We start from the raw sequence: 19352 nt of genomic DNA, 5'->3' as shown, positions 1-19352 counted from the left end.
GTGCTGCTGGCATCCACTAGGTAGAGGGATGCTGCTAAACATCCTACAATGCTCAGGACAGCCCCCTTGACAACATTATCTGTCCCACAATGCCAATAGCGCCAAGGTGGAGAATCCCCACTCTCGGGATGTTTGGTGACTTCACAAGACCGCCTCCCTGGTGTCCTGGAGCTCATAAAGGCAGAGAAGGGAGTTAAACTTGGGTTTCCAGCTATCTACCCCTCAACCTACACAAATCCCATTACTGCCTAATCATCTGAAATGGGGGAAAGGAAAAAAACCTTCTCCCAAAGACTAGAATATATGAATGAATGAACAAATGAATGAATGAACCTGGATTAGATCTCCTAGTTTCATGTGGCAACTAATCTCAAAAGAATCCCAGCCAGGCAGCTGAGGAAGAAGGAGCAGGGGTGAGGTCCAATCCCATGTCTCCTGATGAAGATTGAAACTGTGGGCGGCTTGGAGTCCTTCTCAACGAAGGTTTTCCGTTTGGTCCACGGAATACTTGTGAGCATTAAAGAGTTTCAAGAAATCCAGAAGTCCACCGACCTCTTCATCTAGAGGAATTCCAAGAGGGAAGAGTGCCTGTTCAGGATGAGGAGTCGAGGTCCAGGACGAAAGCCTGGAGAGAGCATGGGTCTTGCCTGGCCCTTCCTAACAGCTAAGCCTGAGGTTCAAGATAGATGTGAAAAGAGCTCTGGGCCCACGTTAGACCTGGAGTCTCGCCCTGACTCTGCCTCCAAGTACCTGCGTGATCCCTGGTGAGTGACTTCTCCCACAGGCTCAGCACCCTCATCTGTGAAATAAGGGGGTCACGTGACTAATTCCCCAACATGTCCGCCATTACATTTGGAAGAAAATCCAAACTTTCCAGTGTGAATCCAGCCTACTAGGCCCCACTGCCCACCCATCTTCCTTCCCACTAGTCCTTCTCCGCAGTGGGTCTCTCCACCCCAAACCTCCTTTCTGTCTGAAATCCCTCTGCCCTGCTCTCCAGGCACGCACATTACCTGTCTTGAGTCTCCAGGACAGGGAATCTCCTCCCTCTAAATATGGCATTTGCTGTGCTGAAATTAGGCTGTGAATGCCCTATCAGAACACAGGTCTCAACTTCTTTGAATTCCTGAGGGCTCTGGCAACACCTGGCACGCAACAGGTGCTCAAAAAATATTGGATGAATGGATGAATAAAAATAGGTAAAATTCAAGTGACTTCCCATCAAAAATCTTGGTTTATTGTGCCTGCCCCTTTGCGAGCCCTCTGATAAACACAAGCATATAAAGCTTTGTGAGTAGCCAGAGATAAAAACTGTGCATCAGAACCCACATGAATTACAAGACAAGAGAAGAACTCCAAGCTGCCTTCTCTACTTTCAATATGGGTCCTGACTCCAGATTTCTAAAGGAAGGGGTAGAGTGATGGAGAAGCAGGAAGGCTGAAATTAGTAAGAACTAAGATCAGTAACAAAACTACTCAAAGAAACTGCTTCTCAGTTTAACAGAATGTTTTTTCTTTTTATCAATGAAGCAAGTTGCCAGGGTGGAGGAGAAGTGGGAGGTAATGGGAGGGCTGGGCGGGAGGAGGGGTCAAGGGTACAGAGTGCCTGTCAGCTCTGACGTTGACAGCTGCTTCTGGTTGTATTTTAAACAAAATCTCATCCCAGTGTAGACACCACGTCTGGAATTACGATCCACCCTGTGATCTGTCACTTTTATATATATACATGAGGGAGCAGAGCAGTTTCCATAGCGAGGAAATATCTCAGCCCACTGACCACTAATACAAGAAAAGAAGGAGCCGGTGACCCCAGTGGACACAGAAGTTAAGGGGGATGTTCCTTGGGCAGACCTCCTGGTCCTGAAGCTGCCGCCCACCTCACTGAGCATCCACCGGAGGGAAGTCCACTCTCGGGTAAGACTTTGACTGGGGACTTCTTCATAAAGGATGTATTTATTTGTCCTAAATTAGTCAGGAGGTGCTGGGGACTGGATAGGGGTGAGAGATGAGAGTTGCAAGCACCCTGGGTGCCAGCCCAAGGGAACACACTGCTGGACACCACAGGCTATGTTTTAAATAAGGAGAAATTGGCCCCAAAGAGACCATGGGGAAATTTCTTAAGGGGCAAAATGATCCTCCTCTTGTTGGTACAGAGAGTCCTGCTTTGCAAAAGGTGTTAGATTGGTTCTTACAACCTATTTTTCTCAAAAGAGTTCAGATGTGAACACGAAAAGCAGTCCTTGGTAATAGTTGATAATTGGGGACGAGGAGGAGGAAATAGAAACTACAGGATATTATTCCCCACTGCATGCGGGGGGAGGAGGATGCTTGCATTTACTGCTTACCAAGTGCCAGATCTTTCACCCTTATCATCTCCTTACATTCTCTTGATACACCTCTGAGGCAGGTAATGTCTCCTTTTTAGGATACGGCAACTGAGAGGTTAACTGAGTCACTCAAGGAAAGTAAGAGGATGAACGAGGTTTTAAACAAGGTCCTCTGGCCTCAAAGCCCAGAGTCCTTTCCCACTTGCTACACTGGGGACACTGGAGGAAGGGGACAGACACCTGCAACGTTTAGGTGCCGCCCGAGAAGAGGAGGGACTGTAAAGATGGACATTTGATGTCTCCATTTGATTTCCAAGTTTCCTGAGAAATCCTGTTTGCAGTTTTCTCCTCAAACATAGCAATCTATCAAATGCACACACACCCCCCACTTCTGAGAATGGGTGAAATAAGAAAATGAATATAAATACTGCCAATGACCAGTGTTATCTTTAACATGTCAACTTTCTCCTGGCTGTTCCTCTCTCTTCAGGGGAAAAGCCTTTCCTGTATAAACGCTGACTGCTCACTTTGAGGGTGAATTGTTCAGAGGTCTGTGTGTGCATGTGTTACACGCAACACTTGCATGAGTCAACAAGAAGAGCTCCTTACTATAATACCTTTGAAATGCTTAAAGTTTCCCCAGTTTCTGCAGCCGCGGTTTAGAAAATGTCTTTTTATACAACTTCTTACTGGTGTGTGCAGACAGACAGGGTAAAATGGAGAATGATGCCTTCCTCGCTGCTGGAAAGCGGGGCGGGCAGTGGGCAGAGCTGTGGAGTCAGCACGTTTGCCTTCTGGCTTCACCGCCAGCACTCCCTCCCTTTGAGTTCTCTCCCTTGTGGGTGCTCTGAATGTGAGGCCGGCCCAGGTCGCTCACTGCCTCCATCCTAGGGCGTGACTCTCACAGATCTTGGAGGCACTGTGTTTCTTTAAAGCCCCTGGAGAAATACTGCCCTTACAACCCAAAAAGAATAGCGGAGTTTCAGGTAGCCTAAGGAGAAAAAACTAGAGCTTTACCCCTCATTCCAACTAGATGGGCGTCAATCATTTTCACAGCAGGGAGCGGGGACTTCCTAAACCTTTCGGTTGTTTCACTAGGATCATGGCAGAAGAACCCAAAGAATGTCAGAGGAGAAACTTGCTTAGGAATTAGCCTTAGTGAGGAGCAAAGGACCCTTATCTTTGTGGAGAGTTTTCCTTTACCGTGCAAACCCCAAACAAAGCTAAACAAAAGAAAGAGAGAATCTCAAATTCAACCCCTTGATCTCACAGATGGAAATATTGGAACCCAGAGCATTTAGTGCTGAGTGAGGACCGGGTCGGTCTGTGAAAGGAGCCGGGGACAAATGGGTGGAGTGATGGAGAGGAGGTTTCTCCACAACTCTCCCATCAGTATTAACCCTTTCTCTGTGAATTGGTTTGTGGTTTTTTAAATCCTTTCAGGCTTAACAAATGCTTTGAAATTGCTGCCAAGCTTTAAGATGCCCCCCAGGTATAAGGCAGCTAAAACCGTGATTCATACTATATTTACACAGAAACAACTAACTGAATCCTCCAAAAGTGAAAAAGTCGCAAGTCTGGTTATTGAACACAATGTTTAAAGAAAGAATAAGTCTGTTTTGCCACAGTACAGTACATACAGTACATACATACAGTACATACATACATAGAGACAGTACATACAGCCCTGTAAAATGTCCTCTGGAATTTGGCACACGATTCTAAGGAGCTCAGACAAGGAATGGAATAGTGAGAAAGGTGGTACTCAAAGTGTGTCCGTGGACCCCCAGCATCAGCCTCCTCTAGGAACGTGTTAGAAATGCAAATTCTCAGCCCTCGTCCCAAACCTACTGATTCGGAAACTCTTGGGATGGGACCCAGCAGTCTGTGTTTGAACAATCCCTTCACATGATTCTGAATCACTCTGAGGCTGGAGAACCTTTACTTAGACTGAGTTCAAGGCAAGAAGAACCTGCCTGGATTAGGGTGGAGAGGGTAATGTATAGCCAAAAATAAAAGCCAGAAGTACAACACAAGAAGGATATTGGTCTGCAGGATCAAATTACTGGATCAAATTACCTGGCAAATATAGATGAAGACGTAGATGTAGCTTTAGATGTAGATATAGTTGATTTAGATAGATAGAGATAGAGATGGAGATGATGGAGATGGAGATCGAGATGGAGATGGAGATATATCACTTCTGAAATGATTTTGTGTGAACTGAATCTCATCCTATTAGGACCTGGGGATTATTTATGTATAAACTGATATGAACCAGCCTTCTTTATTAAGTATGTGGTTAGACCAAAAGCTTTTCCTTTTCAATTTAATTTTTCACTTAACCTTTATGAGGGAGTTATTGGTGTCCCCATTTAACAGATGAGGAAGTTGAAATTCACAGAAGTTAAGTAATCTGCCCAAGGCTGTCAGGTGAATAAGGACAAAGATGGAATCAGAAGCTACGTCTATCTAACACAAGTCTGCATTGCTTTCACTGCACAACACAACAGGCCCACATGAAGCTAGTTCATACACTTGGATCACATAGATAGTTTAGATAAAATAAACTCCAAAATTTTTTAATACGAGACAAATGAACAAGCCAACAAAACAACCTGGTTTCTTAAAAAAAATAAGAAAGAAAGAAAAGGAAGGCAGTAGCTGCAATGTAGAGTGCACCTAGGAAAACACAAGTTTCTACAGAAAACTTGCCAAGTTGGAGTGTGTGTATGTGTGTGTCCAGGGTAAGTGAAAGCACAAGGATTTATATGATTCTCCTTTAGAAAGAGAACTAGGCTAAGATTTTTATAAAGGGTTGATTCTAGTCCCATCCATTCAGTATAAACAATTTGGAAGCGGGCTTGAGTTCATTCCCACTCGTTTCTTGGGAAATGACCTGCTCAAGGTCTTGTTGACAATAAGCTACAGAGCTGAGGCTAGAACTCAGCCTCTGACTGCCAGCCCCTCCTTGCCTCTACTCCACACTGTCACCACAGAAAACAAAGTGATCCTAAGCTAGCCTAGCACTGCTTAAAGCCCAGAAGAATCCCATGCTGATTTACTTGTCCAATTTTTCTTGTTTACTGAAAATCTACCTTAATAAAAGAATTCTCCCAAGTTCCATAGCTAATCACATCTTTCTTGTTTTCTTTTGTGGAGGCCAAGGATGTCTCATACAGATAATGACATAAACTCCAAGTTCAGATAAAGCACCCAAATGGGAGCAGTTCAGCTTTCACTCTCTGTGTCTCCTAGCATAGTCCGAGGACTGTTCATTCTGATGACGCAACTCAAGAACAAGAGTATGTCGGGGTATCAGGATGTAGGGGCAGACAGAACAGACAGCTGTGCTTATGCCAGGAGAAGATGAGATGAAATCCCAGACATTTGGACCTCACATTTTTTCTCATGCATAATGAAGGGATGTAAATGAACTTTATGTCCTTATTTCAGAGCTGGAAAGAGAATGTGCCCACAGAATAGGCAAAGGGGACCGGGGTGCGAGGTGGGTTGAGTTCAAGGACACAAGAGGTAAATTCTGCTCACTCACAATTTTCCTAAGGCCCAGTGACCACAGATACCCCAATTCTGATTATCTTCTGACACAATTGTGAATTGTTCCTACAACGGAGACTAGGCAGAGCTCTTCGCCCCCGCTGAAAAGCAATTTAAAGTCTTCTTGTGCCCTATTGATCAGTGGGCTGATAACTATGATGGCTTAAAGCTTGAACAGTCCCAGCTATGGGAAGGCCACTGATCCAGATGTTTTTGACGCCACAACATACTTTATACAGTAAGGCTTAGATTTTTTTCATTTTCTTTTTTTAAATAAAAGAGTAGATTCAAAAGGTCACTATAGACTATGATCCTTTCATGCCTCTAGTATCTCATGCTAGCCCTGGACATTGCACAACCTACCTTTCATTTAGAAATGCCAATGAATAGGCACCTAAAGAAGACATTGAGTCACTCCCAATAAAGCATGTCCTTGAACATCAGTGTCCTTGGATTGAGTCCCAGACAATCGCTCTCATTCAGTCCAACTGATAACCAAGAACACACAGATATTAGAAGTAACTGATAGTTTTAGGATTGAGGTCCCATGAATCCTAAGCACGGGAGACGATAGGTGTTCTTTGCAAGATACTTAGAGTCTCGCATAGAGACCAAACTGACTTCCACTTCATAAATTCTATAGGAAAACCAACCAAATTAACCAACTCCATTGCTCTTAAGAAACTCCGACAGCCTAGGAGGGGACGAGACTCGAAGATCTGCCTCAGAAACACTGACTGCACCACCAACAAAGGTCTTGAAGCGATAGGGGTGCAATGAATCAGCCTCATCAGTGATGAGAGAATTAAAAGTCACTTGGCCACTAAAATCAACCAAATTAGGCTACTAAATGCTTACTTAGAATATTTGTTGTTCATTTTTCAGGGCCAGTGGTTACCTGCAAGATGAATTAGATAAAACTAATCAATACTAGTAGAGTAATGATTCTCAAACTTTAGTGATCATCAGAATCATCTGAACCATTTGTTAAAACACAGATTGCTGGCCCCAGAATTTTTAATTTACTAGTTCTGGGGCAAGATCTAAGAATTACTTGCATTTCTAACAAATTTCCACATGCTGCTGCTGCTGCTGGTCCAGGGGCCACACTTTAAGAACTGTTGTAGTAGAATATTAACAAGGCCCTACTGGATTTTAGTCTGAGCCTTAAGCCCTTCTCACACCCCTCCCCATATTCTTCTTCTCTACTGCAGGGAGAGATGCTGCTGCCAGCCCACTTCCTGCTGCTACTGCTGCTGCTCCTCGGGGCCCCCCGGACAGGTCTCTCCCATAAGTTCTACAAAGCTGAGTCCCTCTTCAGCTGCATCAACACAGCCCTGTCTGAGGCCAGGAAGAGCCAGCTGGAGGATGCACCCCTGCTGAGCAAGAGAAGCTTCCCCTACCTGCCCAGCCAAGACCCCTCCTCAGGGGAGGATGAGGAGAAAGAGGAGGAGGAAGAGGACAAGGAGAAAAGAACCTTCCCTGCCTCTGGGGGTGGCGGTGGAGCTGGAAGCGCTAGGTACAAATACCTGTCCCAAGCACAGCTCAGGGGGAAGCTGTACCAGGACAAGGCCAAGAGTGACAGGCGCACCAAGCTCACTCTGTCCCTCGACGTCCCCACTAACATCATGAACATCCTTTTCAACATCGCCAAGGCCAAGAACTTGCGAGCTAAGGCAGCTGCCAACGCCCACCTGATGGCACAGATTGGGCGGAAGAAGTAGAAGCAGAGGTCAGCAGGAGCGCCACCCATCAAGGCCAGAGGTCACAGTGGAGGGTGAGGGGAGACCAAGGGTTTGCCCATCCAGCCCGTTTGTATTTTGAGGGTTAAAGGCTGCTTCACTGCTCATCCCCTCTGATCCTTTCCTGCCTCCAGCCCAGCTCCCTCCTCCTCTGTACATATACACAGAACGGCAGTACTGTCCCACTTTCACAGGTACGAGGCTGTTAATGTCTCTCCTTATGTTCTGTGTCTCCTTTCTCCTTCCCCAGGATGAGAGGCAAAGGTCATGCATTCCTGTCCTCCACGCTTCTCCCTGACGACACCATGTCTGAGAAGAGGAAGCACAGGGCTCCTCTTCTCTCCGCACATCAACTCCTGCCAAGGCTGGAAGACAAGGTGACTCATTGCTCACCATCCTCCCACCAGATGCCTTCCCTGCCCTCTCGCCCCCATTAAAACCAATGGCTTTTGAATTCCTGGCCTGTCTCATTCTTCCTCCTTCACTTAGCTGCCTTCAAACCTCTGAGCTAAGATGAAGGAGGGATGTTACTGATGAGTCGATTCCTGATCTCTCCCAGGACGGGAGGTCTTGGGATGAGTACAGACGAGCCTGAGAAAGGCCAAGCTGGCAGGATTCTGTCAGCTGTCACTTGATCTAGCGCCATCCCCATGGCCATCCCACCCAAGTGGCACAGCCTGGGATCTGCTGCAGAATGGGCACCTGGGCTAGGAGGGAGATGGAGATTTCAATTATCCCCCTTGTCATATCCCGAGCTCCTCCATGGCTCTCTAGGGCATGGGGCTGCTAATTCTTTAACAAGTGCCTGTTGAACCCACGGTAACTACCCAGCACATGCTGGGCATGGTGAGAGATACTGACGTGTGAGGCAAGGCCTCTGATCTCCATGAGTCAACAACCTAAGTGAATAGACAAAACCAAAATCTGAAAAGAAGATACCACCAGGGAGTGTGTAAGTGATGCACTGTGAAGTGATAGCAATTAGTGTAAAAAGTATACATGAGGAATTCAGAAATGAGAATGTTTAATATGAGTAAAAGTTCACTAAAGATGGACATCAGCAAGAACTCTGATGGCTTTCTGGCAGCAAAGCCTGAGGGCCAGATTCCCAGAAGACGGCCCATGTTCCACTCACTTCTGCATGGCGATGAGTTGTAAACACATAAAATAAACTTCTGCACGGTACAATACACACACACACCGGCAACTACTACCACCACCAGAAGCAAAATCAAAGACAAAAGAGGGACAAATCCAGAAAAATGTTTGCTGCTCATACAAAAGACAGATGGCTTATTGATCAAATGTATAAAGGGCAACTAAACATTGAGAAGGAAAAGAAGAAACCCAAGAGAAACATAAGCAAGGATATGCATAGATCTCGCACACACACAAATACCAATGACCCTTAAATGTATGAAAAGATGCTAAACTTCATTCCTAAGGAAACAAATAAAAACTGAACTCACATACAATTTCTCATCTATTAGAACGGCAAAAGTTCATAAGTGTGACAATCAGTCCACACTCCATCGATGAGCTGAATAGCCACCCTCATCCATTACTGGCAGGTGGGAGTATCAACTCTAGAGAGGCAACTTGGAAATATTCATCAAAATTACAAATTCATTTTGCCTTTAACTCAGGAATCCTGCTTCTGGCAGGCATGATTGGAAAAAGTGAAACTTTATGTTTTAAAAAATGTTAAGTTAAACTTGAAATGAAAAATACCCATCTCTTGACAGGACCAATGCTCAAATTGTAACTGTCATTTCCATCCTGGGAAAAGCCACATGGTAGAGCAGGAAGAATCCTGGCCTGAGACTCAGGATACCTACGTGTGAGTCTAGATTCTTCTTTTTCTTACGTGTCTCTGAGCAAATCCTTTACTTCCCAGAATGCTGATGTGCCAGGATCCCTGCTTTACGAACATTATCTCATTGAGTTCTCACAAGAATATTCTAAGGTAGCTACTATTTTTTCCATTTTGAAGATTTTTTATTTGCATTTACCTTTATTTATTTTTGCTTTAATAATGCATATTCTGTTCACACTAAAGGTACAAAGGGCAGGAAGCAGGGCATGAACTTGGCTGAGGAAAAATCAAGCAGGGGTGACATTTCTAGTTTCACAAACAACCTACAACTAGGAGAATTTAAAAGTTGCAGCTGGCACCACAAAGCACGCCCAGCCTAAATTTTGGACCTAAAGTTGCACATGGGGTAGAATCCTAGACGGGACACCAAGTGAGGCAGCTTTCCACCTGAAGCAAAAGAAGAGAGGGAGGCCCAGAGAAGTGAGGGAACACGTCCAAGTTCTCCCGGCTGTTAGCGACAGAGTCAGGTCTGTCTGGCCACGAAGCCCCTGCTCACCCCTCCACGCACAGCCGACCCTTCCTGTGTACAAAGGACATAAAAAACCAGCCATGGGGCTGGCCCCGTCGCCAAGTGGTTAAGTTCGCGCGCTCCACTTCAGTGGCCCAGGGTTTCGCTGGTTCAGATCCCGGGCGCCGACATGGCAGCACTCATCAGGCCATGCTGAGGCAGCGTCCCACACAGCACAAGCAGAGGCACTCACAACTAGAATATACAACTACCTACCAGGGGGCTTTGGGGAGAAGAAGAAGAAGAAGAAAAAAAAGATTGGCAGCAGATGTTAGCTCAGGCGACAATCTTAAAAAACAAAACAAAACAAAAAGAATCCAGCCATATCCCTGCCTCACAGCATGAGCCCCAATGAACCACGAATGTGGAAGCAGCAGGAAAAGCACCACAGGCGTTCGGACTTATGCTTATTATGTCTCCAGCAGGTGAGTCTGGTGTTTAGAAGGCTTTTACAGTTTCACCAATGATTTAAATGTGAGTATAAGCATACAGTTAATGAACCAGGAGAAGTTTGCCAAAACCAGACCCACCGACAACAGCAGAAAGCACAGGTCAAGTCCAGCGCCCCACAATCTGAGCTCGAGCACCCAGAATCAGGCCCCGATTTGAGTGCAAGCAGCACCTCCAAGCACGTGTCCACAGTCACGTCCACAATGCATGGGAGGCAGAGACGGCCACTTTAGAGATCACCTCCACTTCTGTCTGCCACCCTTGATTTCGCTTTGGAACATTTTGGGGGGAAATAAAGGAGAACTGCTGTCAATCTTTATTGTCTTAAAAGCAAGAAAATCCCCAGGCCCCCGGCCTTCTCCTCAGGGAAGAATAGATACATGGAGAAGGCACAGCCTCGCCAGCCCCAGGGATCTAACATTCCACTTTAATGCAAGGAGCTGTGGCCAGAGTATTTTACTAGAATATGGTAAGCCCCTGGTAATCCCTGGGTGACACATCAGGCCCTTGGAACACAAGGATTTATCACTGTGATTGGGACATCTGTGACTCCTTGATATGCAATAATTTGTCACTTTCCTGAGATGCAATTCTGAATTATTCTGCAAGGCAGATGTGCACGAACAGGTTGCTTGCGTGGTTATGAGCCCCGTCAATTACCTAGCATTTGCATCTCCAGGCAGATGGCGGTGCTCTCCACTAATTATCGCGGATGCCCTGTATTATTAAAGGCCTGAAGAAGGCTGCCCAGGTGCCTTGAGTTATGCAATACAGCATTTTGTGGAGGAGATTACTGATGAATGTGGCGATGCTCAAATGTCTTCAGCATAGACTCTCTCTGATTCTGTTTTAGGAACACATCAGAGAGCCACACATGACCCTATGTCCTACAACTGTAATGCACAGACACGTTAGAAATAGTCAAGGAGGGAACACTCAAAGAGGAAAGGATAATAGGATTCACATATATTGTATAATAAATATATTTTTAAAAATTAAAAAATAAAGAGGTTAAGTTATCCTATAAAGATTAGTGTGTTTCCTAACAATCAGAAGAGTTTATGAAGGATTATGCTATGTTAGCACTCAGGACCCTTCTCTGAAGCAAATTTAAATAATAATAATAATAATGCTTTGGCTGGGTCAGCATAGAGACCCTGGAATGAATGATAACAAAGAGGATGGCGATCTTTCCTTGTCAAGGATCAGTAAGAATGGTGGGGCCACAGAAAACACTAAAGTATCGATTCCTTACAGTCAGGAAAGGAAATCACACCATCGAAAAGAGAAAAAGATGTAATAAAAATAGTATAAAGAAAAATACAAAATTTTGGAAGAGATTTTTTGGGGAGATAAAAATGAGTTCATGTGAGTGAAAATTCTCATCACAATCTCTGTCAGATTATTTGTGTTGGTTTGAGCCTCCTTGGAAAATCTCGTTTAAGATCTCTTTTAAAAATAAAATAAGGCTGGGGGCTGGCCCAGTGGCATAGCGGTTAGGTTCACGTGCTCCACTTTGGCAACCCAGGGTTCACAGGTTCAGAACCCAGGCACGAACCTACACACCAGTCATCAGGCCATGCTGTGGTGGCATCTCACATATAAAATGGAGGAAGATTGGCACAGATTGGCTCGGAGACAATCTTCCTCAAGCAAAAAAGAGAAAGATTGACAACAGATGTTAGCTCAGGGCCAATCTTCCTCACCAAAAATAATAATAATAATAATAATAATAATAAAATAAAATAAGGCTCAAAAGCCAAGCTGAACCTCCTCCCAGGAGATAAGATGCACACATGGAAAACATGATCTCTAAATGTTCTACCTAACAAGAAATCCTGAAAACAAATGCCAACAGCAGACAAAGGTGCCTCCTTCATGACAGAAGGATAATTTTGGAAACTTTAACCAAATAATCAGGGAAAGCTGAGTGATATCCAGAATTCAATTAGATATTTTATAGAATTCTAAGAAAAGGGAGGTACACAAGTTCAAAAGTACATAGTATTAAACTAAAAAGACATTTACATATACCAGCCAAAGAAATACAAAATCTAATCAAATGGAGTAGCTAGCTACCTTAGTAAGAATTACAGATGTGATCTGACTTGAACTTAGATAATCACGTGACTCAAATCTAAGCACGGGCTATGGGGCACCTCATTCTTTAATTAAGGAAGTTCACATTACAAACTATTGCTAGGGTGCAGCATGTTCCACTAGAGTCACAAAGAACCTGGCACAGCCTGGTCAACATCACTAAAAAGCCTCAGCAAGCTGGGAAAGCAAAAGACAAAATAAATTATCTTGGGAAGGTAACCCCAAACATATGGGATGACACAGTGCTCTCTTAAAGGGTAAGCATATTTAGTCCCAGCAGATAGTTCTCCCTCCTTCCCCCTAAGCCATCACCTCCTAGTTTGAACCTCATGTCCTCATATTGAATCATCCTCACTGTCCCATTGTTGCTGTCACTTACCAACACCTGGGTCAGTCTACCTCATTTCCTGATCATTTCAGTCCTTGGCTCATCAATCTTTCTGACATCACTCCTGCTTAAAGTTTTGGGATTTCAACATACACACAGATGACCTGGCCAACACCCTGGGTCTCATTTCTACTCCCTGCCCGTGCTCTCCCTCCCCAAGCCACTCACTCCCACGGCCACACCCAAGATTTGTTGTTACAAATCATAAACTGTCTGATTACCCCCGCCTACTTTCCAGCAGGCTCTTTCTAGGATGCAACTCCAACAATCATTCAACCCCACAGAGACAGGTAATCGGTTGATCCTGCTGCCTTTTCACTGTCCCTCACCCCCACTTATAACTTCTCCTCACTCCTTGCCAATCAAAATGCGCGGTCAATCATTAGCATTGTTCTCTTCTATACGTCTCTAATCCGCTTGTTCCACTTTTGCCTTGCCTTGTTGACTAAGCCCTGATCACTTCAAACACTCCACTATTCTGCCCCTGCACCCCGAAGCTGAACACACCTTAAAACACACACACAAGCACATTCACACACATACGTGCACATGCTGATTGATCTCACTTTAAAATCCTGACAAGACTCTTTAAGTGGGCGCTTTACACCGTGCAGCAATTACATCACGTTTGCACACACCATTCACACTCCTGCCAGCCTAGACTTTCACTCATTTTCTTAGCATATCCTCCCCTACCCAATCTCAGCTGGTGATCTTACTGCCTATTTCTCTAAGGAAATTGGATGCTTCAGAAGCAAAATTTCACAAAATTCCACCACCACGTCCAGCTACCTAAAAGCATCTGTACTCATACAGTCTGCCTTCCTTTCTGAGTTAGATGAACGATCCATGCGCCTCATTAAGGACAACCCTGTCTTATGCACTAAGTTCCCATCCCTTCCTGCCTACTTAAAGACATTGATCCAACAACCTTCCCTTCTTTCCCCCGCGTCATCAACACTGCCCCCCACTGCATCATTCACATCACATACAAATCTACACGAGAGCACACAGACTCTTGACCAGCCACCTCTTCCAGATAGTGCCCATTACTCTGCTTCCTTTTACAGCAACTCTCTTTGACGAATCTCCCTGTACGCACCCTTCTTTCATTCTCCATGAAATCCACTTTAGTCAGGCTTCCATCCCTATGTTCCACTGAAACTGCTCACCAAGGTCCGCCAAAACCTCTACATCGCTAAATTCAACGGTCAAACCACAGCCTTCATCTTTCTTGACCTATATCATCATTTGGCACAGTGGACCACCACCTCCCCCTTGACACACGTTTTCCAGTCTGCCTTTCAGGACACCATACTCTGTTTTCCTTCTGTCTTAACGGCCACTCTTTCTAAATCTCTTTTTCTGGCCCCTTTTGCCAGGTACATTCTTCCACCAGATAGCTGCATTCTCCCTCTGTTACTTCCTTCAAGTCTATGTCGAATGCCTCTTTCTCATGGAGGCCTCAAGGGACCACCCTATTTAAATCTGTGGCCCCCTTTTCCCCTTACCATGCTCCCTGTTGTTCCAATATTTCCTATCACCTTTCAACATGAAATATAACTTAATTATTATGTTTATTGTCTCTCACCCCCGCCTTCACTCCCACACAAACTCCACGATGGCAGGGATCATTCATGTTCTGTGTAGTGATCAGAATAATGAGCAGCACATGATAGGTGCTCAGTAAGTAATTGGGGAAAACATAAATTAAATAAGAGGGTATTAAAGTTTTGGTGATAAGGAATCTGTCCAAACTTAGCATTTAAAGTACAGTTTTTATAATACTTAAGAGAATTTGGCCTAATGGAATCATACTCAGCTTTATAATTCCAATTTTAAAATATATAAATTGAGTACATAATTTATACTTGTGATAATAAGTAAAAATCGTACTAGTTTATAGACAGTTTTGGAACACAAGAGTACTTAGTCACATTTATAATTTAATTTATTAGATTTTAAAAGATTTACTCAGGATACTTGAGAAAATTTTTCAGACAATTATAGTTCTTAAAAGAAAATAAAATATATTAAATTTATAAATGCGATCTAAAATGTTTAAGAGTATTTATCTAAGATGGCAAAGGGGACCAAAAATTCATGTGTATTCTCTTTCAAAGCGACTATTTAAATTTGCTAAACTTAGAAATAATAAGATTCACAATCTGAACTTAAATGTTTAAGAGTAACTACGCTGTTTATCTTCATTTTAGTAGATTGTTAACTTTTAAAAACAAAAGAAAACCTCTAAATAGCCTTTTCTGGATGTGTGAATGCACACACATGCACAGACACATACACACAAATACACAATGCCCTTCCGAACACCAAAAACTCATGAACTGAGCAGTTATTTAAGCATTTCATTAGTGCCCTCCAGTGTCTGAAGAGAGAAACAGCACATGTACACTAAAGAAAATTTTTAAATATTTAGTAAAAGCCTAATAAAAGTTCAAAGCACTATGTAAGATACGCACAGGAAAAAAAATTCTCATCAATGAGTATTTACTACAATACTTTCAATATAGTGAGAGATTTCGTAGTATCTCAACTATCCATAAATCCTGGGGTGGGAGTAAACGGGATGATATAGATGGCTCTGGTAACTCATGGAGAGCACAAGGAAGAATCCCAAGAGGCTACAGGGAACAGGTGACATTTGAACTAGGTTTGGAGTGGGAATTACATCACACGGTCACAGAGAGAGAGGAGAGAGAAAGCAGTGAGAGGAGCGAAGGCAGAGCAGAGACAGAAATACGCGCTGGGAATAGTGAGCAGCCTAGCCCGAACGGACTGCCTGACAGCACAGTGAAGGACAGGACTGGAAATTTCAGTTGGAACTGGTTGGGACGGGTTCTGCATGTCGTGTGCAGGAGTTCACCCTTTCGGTGAAGACAGTGGGGAGTCACTAGAGCTGTGTGTCGGGGGGAATGATCGAAGCTGTGCTTCAGAATGCTCAGTCACAGCGTAGCATGCAGGATGGATCAGCATGACAAAGAGAAAGGCAGAAACGCATTTAGATGCTAGGGTGCTGGTTACGGGGAGAGGATTTGATGACCTGAGACAGGATGGCTTCAGTGGGAAGAAAAGGAAGGGAATGGATTCTGGAAACATTACAGAAGTAGAATTGGTAGGACTTGATTCTATGTAGACAGCAAGAAAGAGAGAGAAGTCAAAAATGATGGCGTTGTTTAGAATCTGCCTAAGTGGGAAGATGATGACATAAATAAACAAGATAGAAAGCACCAAAGGAAGAGCAGGTTTCTTTTGAGGAAAATGAGGTAGTTCTTCGAAGAAGTTAAATTTAAGTGTAGGCAATACATCTGAGAAGACAGCTCGAGCAAGTAGGTGGAAATTCGAAAGTAAAACTCAAAGAGAAGGGAAACAAAAGTTTCCATAGTTACTTATGTAGAGCTAATGTGGTTGTGAATAAGATAAACAACAGGCAGAGAAGACAACCCAGGGTATCTCCATTATGGGCAGATGATGGAGAAGAAGAAATGTCAGATGTAGGAGAATCAAGTAGTGCTACAGGAATCAATGGGAAAGTTTCAAGAAAAAAGAATTACCAAATGCTGAAGGTCAATAAAGTCGTTGTTTTGATAAATAAGGTATAATCAGTGATCTTTGAGACAATCATTTCATAGGATGGTGGGGAGGACACAAAATTACAAAGGTTGAGGAGTGAGCAGAAGGTGAGGTGAAGGCACCAGTGAATATTCTTTTGACAAGTTGGAGAGTGGAAAGATGGGAGTAGCAGAATCCAGAAAAGGGTGTTGATTTTTTGGAGGAGGAGACCTGGACTTGTAAGTAGGAAAAAAGAAAAAAAAAAACAATGGAGAAAGAGAGACAGAATATTCAAGGGAGATTGAAGGGGCAAAGTCTTCTAGAAAATAAGTGCCAAGGGGAGAAGGTGCAAAAATAATAAACGGGCTTGGAAAGGAGAGCATTTTTCCTCTGGGATAGTAGAGGATATATCAAGATTCAGAGTAATTTTAAGGGGGAGATCGAAGAGGAATTTAAGAAGTTAAAGTCAGATGGATGTGATTTCAATAAAGTAGGAAATCAGGTCATTTCCTGGAGCTTTTCAATTTAATAAATATTTGAGTACCTACTCTAGGCCTGACACTGCAGATGCACAGATGAATAAGATAGTCCTTGCCTCAAGATCACATTTAATTAGCACTTAGAGTCCTCAGAGTTAGTTCAATCATGATCTCACTCTTTGAGAAAAAATAGGAAAATATCATTCCCTCTCAACCCCATATCTACATTAAAAGAATAGTAAAGGGAGTTATTTTGTCAGAATGAAAATGATCCCAGATGGAAGTATGATAATACAAGAAGGGATGAAGAGTACCAGAAAGGATGACCATGAGGGTAAATCTAAGCAAACACCTACTGTTTAAAACAATAACCAGCGTCTTGTGGGAGTAAAATGTATGTGTCATTGAAATACAGAGTAACAATACACCAAAGGCAGGAGGACAGTAAATGAAGTTGAAGTGTTCTATGGTCTTTTCATTGTCCAGGAAGTGGTAAAACCACGAAGGCATGGTAGATGCTAATAAGTCAAGATCGAATATTGTAATTGCTAGGGTATCCACTAAAAGAATTTTTTAAAAATAGTGACTGTTTAATGAGCTAATTGAGAGAATACATAAATTATAAAGAAAAATACTTGGTAAATCTAATATTTATGTATGGTATGTAGAGGCAAATAGCATCGCAAGTTAATCAATTCTTAGACTCACAAAATCTTGGAACTAGAAAGGGCCCTAGAAATAACCTTGTCCAGGATGAGGAATTTAAGGTATGGAGAAGCTAGGTACAAGATCATATAATTGTAACAGTGCCATGACTTGGATCCATCATTCCTAATATCTAGTTAAATATTTCTTCCTTGTTATTCATTACCATTTTATGGTGATAAATTTGATTAAAAGAAAACAGCCTAAAGAAAGCTATTCGAGTCTTGATGACTACTCTTTAGGAGACCTAATCCTAAAGTTCACAAGTATGGGAAACGTCCATAGTATTTAGTTCACCAAATAGCTTTATTTACTACTCAATAAGACAGATATGATTTTGAAATGCAAATCTGAGAGACATTGGTTAATTGAAAAATAGAGCCCCCTAGTAATTTGGACACTAGCATAGGCTCCTTCAATCATTGAAGAGATTTTCTTCCACATTTAAAGAGCCAGACAGTCCACTATTGGTCTATGTTGGATCTGGTCAAGTGGCAGTGAGGCTCACTAAATCACTCCTTTTATTTGAAGAAAAAATTTTTTTTTTTTTTTTTTTTTTGCTTTCTTCCAAATGTTTGATCATGGCAAGTCAGACACATGAGAATGAGAATCATATTCCTTTCCCTGTTACCATACTGGGAGTCCTGGCATATCTTAGGAAAAACAGGTCTCAGATTCCAAAGGGAACTCCGGTACAAAGCTGTTTTAGTGTCGGCATAGACAAAGCCCTTGGCAGAGGCCTTGGAAGTAGATTATAAAGGGGATCCAGCCAAATACTTAGAGACTTGAGGACTGAGCAACAACTCACTGATAGGTGAATGGGCTAGAAAACCAAACCTTCACAGGCATTGAAGGGTATCTAAATATCATTTCCACCAAACTGTGATCATTGACCTCCATGGTGACAACGGTTTGAATTGAAAACAGGCAAAAAAAAATATATTGCTTGAGTTGAGCTCTTGAAGGCCACTTCTCAGGGCAGTGATTCTAGTACAAAAAAAGCATCTACAAAGGAACTGTTAAAGATGGAGTGCCAGTTCTGGGGTCCAGGTTGCCCATGCAAGAAGAAGGTGGTAGTGTTGTAGTCTGGTATATTTCACAAGAGGACACACAACTTTTTGCCTCCTGTCAAGACTTTAGAGCCCACTGCCTTAGATGTCTAGCTGGACCAAAAGCACTGACCATGCTGGGCCAAAAGAGAGTATAAGTGGAGGACTAAGGCTGAAAGGTCAACACTATAGATGAATGAGGCATCTGAAAACTATCTACCATCAACTTAAGAGCAACCTAAGCCTACGTGAGCATCTTTGCAGTAGCTAGTTCACCTTAATTCCAACTATTAGTCAATCTAGACATCATGGATTTTAAAAATCTGGCTAGTGGTTTTAACGTATTTATAGCTGTTTTGTCCATTTTAAATTATTAACATGTTTGAAAATGGGACAGTTTAATACCAAAAATTAGTTCCTTTAAGTGTTTTTTAAACTTTCAAATCCTCAGGTCACACCTCCTGCAATCCCCAGGGCTTCTCATTTAGCAAGACCGTAGTGAAGTTCAAGAATCTGCGAGTTTTCTAAACCTCTTAAACGGTTCTGATGCAGGGTTCTGCTGACCACACTTTGAGAACACCTCCTCAAGCACAGGGGAGC

General features: G+C 43.1%; 1 protein-coding gene across 1 annotated transcript; it reads left to right on the top strand.

Annotated features, from left to right (window-relative positions):
* The first annotated feature begins 1661 nt into the window (after positions 1–1661).
* Positions 1662–8081, top strand: UCN3 (urocortin 3). The gene is made up of 3 exons (XM_008516871.2): positions 1662–1914; positions 7100–7617; positions 7878–8081. Exon 2 carries the CDS (start codon positions 7106–7108, stop codon positions 7607–7609), a length of 504 nt encoding a protein of 167 aa, XP_008515093.1. The 5' UTR covers positions 1662–1914; positions 7100–7105; the 3' UTR covers positions 7610–7617; positions 7878–8081.
* Positions 8082–19352: the final 11271 nt, after the last annotated feature.

Source organism: Equus przewalskii, chromosome 30 (assembly GCF_037783145.1).
Source record: "Equus przewalskii isolate Varuska chromosome 30, EquPr2, whole genome shotgun sequence".
Classification (NCBI taxonomy): domain Eukaryota; kingdom Metazoa; phylum Chordata; class Mammalia; order Perissodactyla; family Equidae; genus Equus; species Equus przewalskii.
The sequence above is the reverse complement of the archived record's forward strand: the minus strand, read 5'-3'. Positions and strand labels throughout refer to the sequence as shown.

Bases quoted from the DNA above. Each gene is read 5' to 3' on its own strand.
- UCN3 (XM_008516871.2), top strand. From the start codon at position 7,106: ATGCTGCTGCCAGCCCACTTCCTGCTGCTACTGCTGCTGCTCCTCGGG.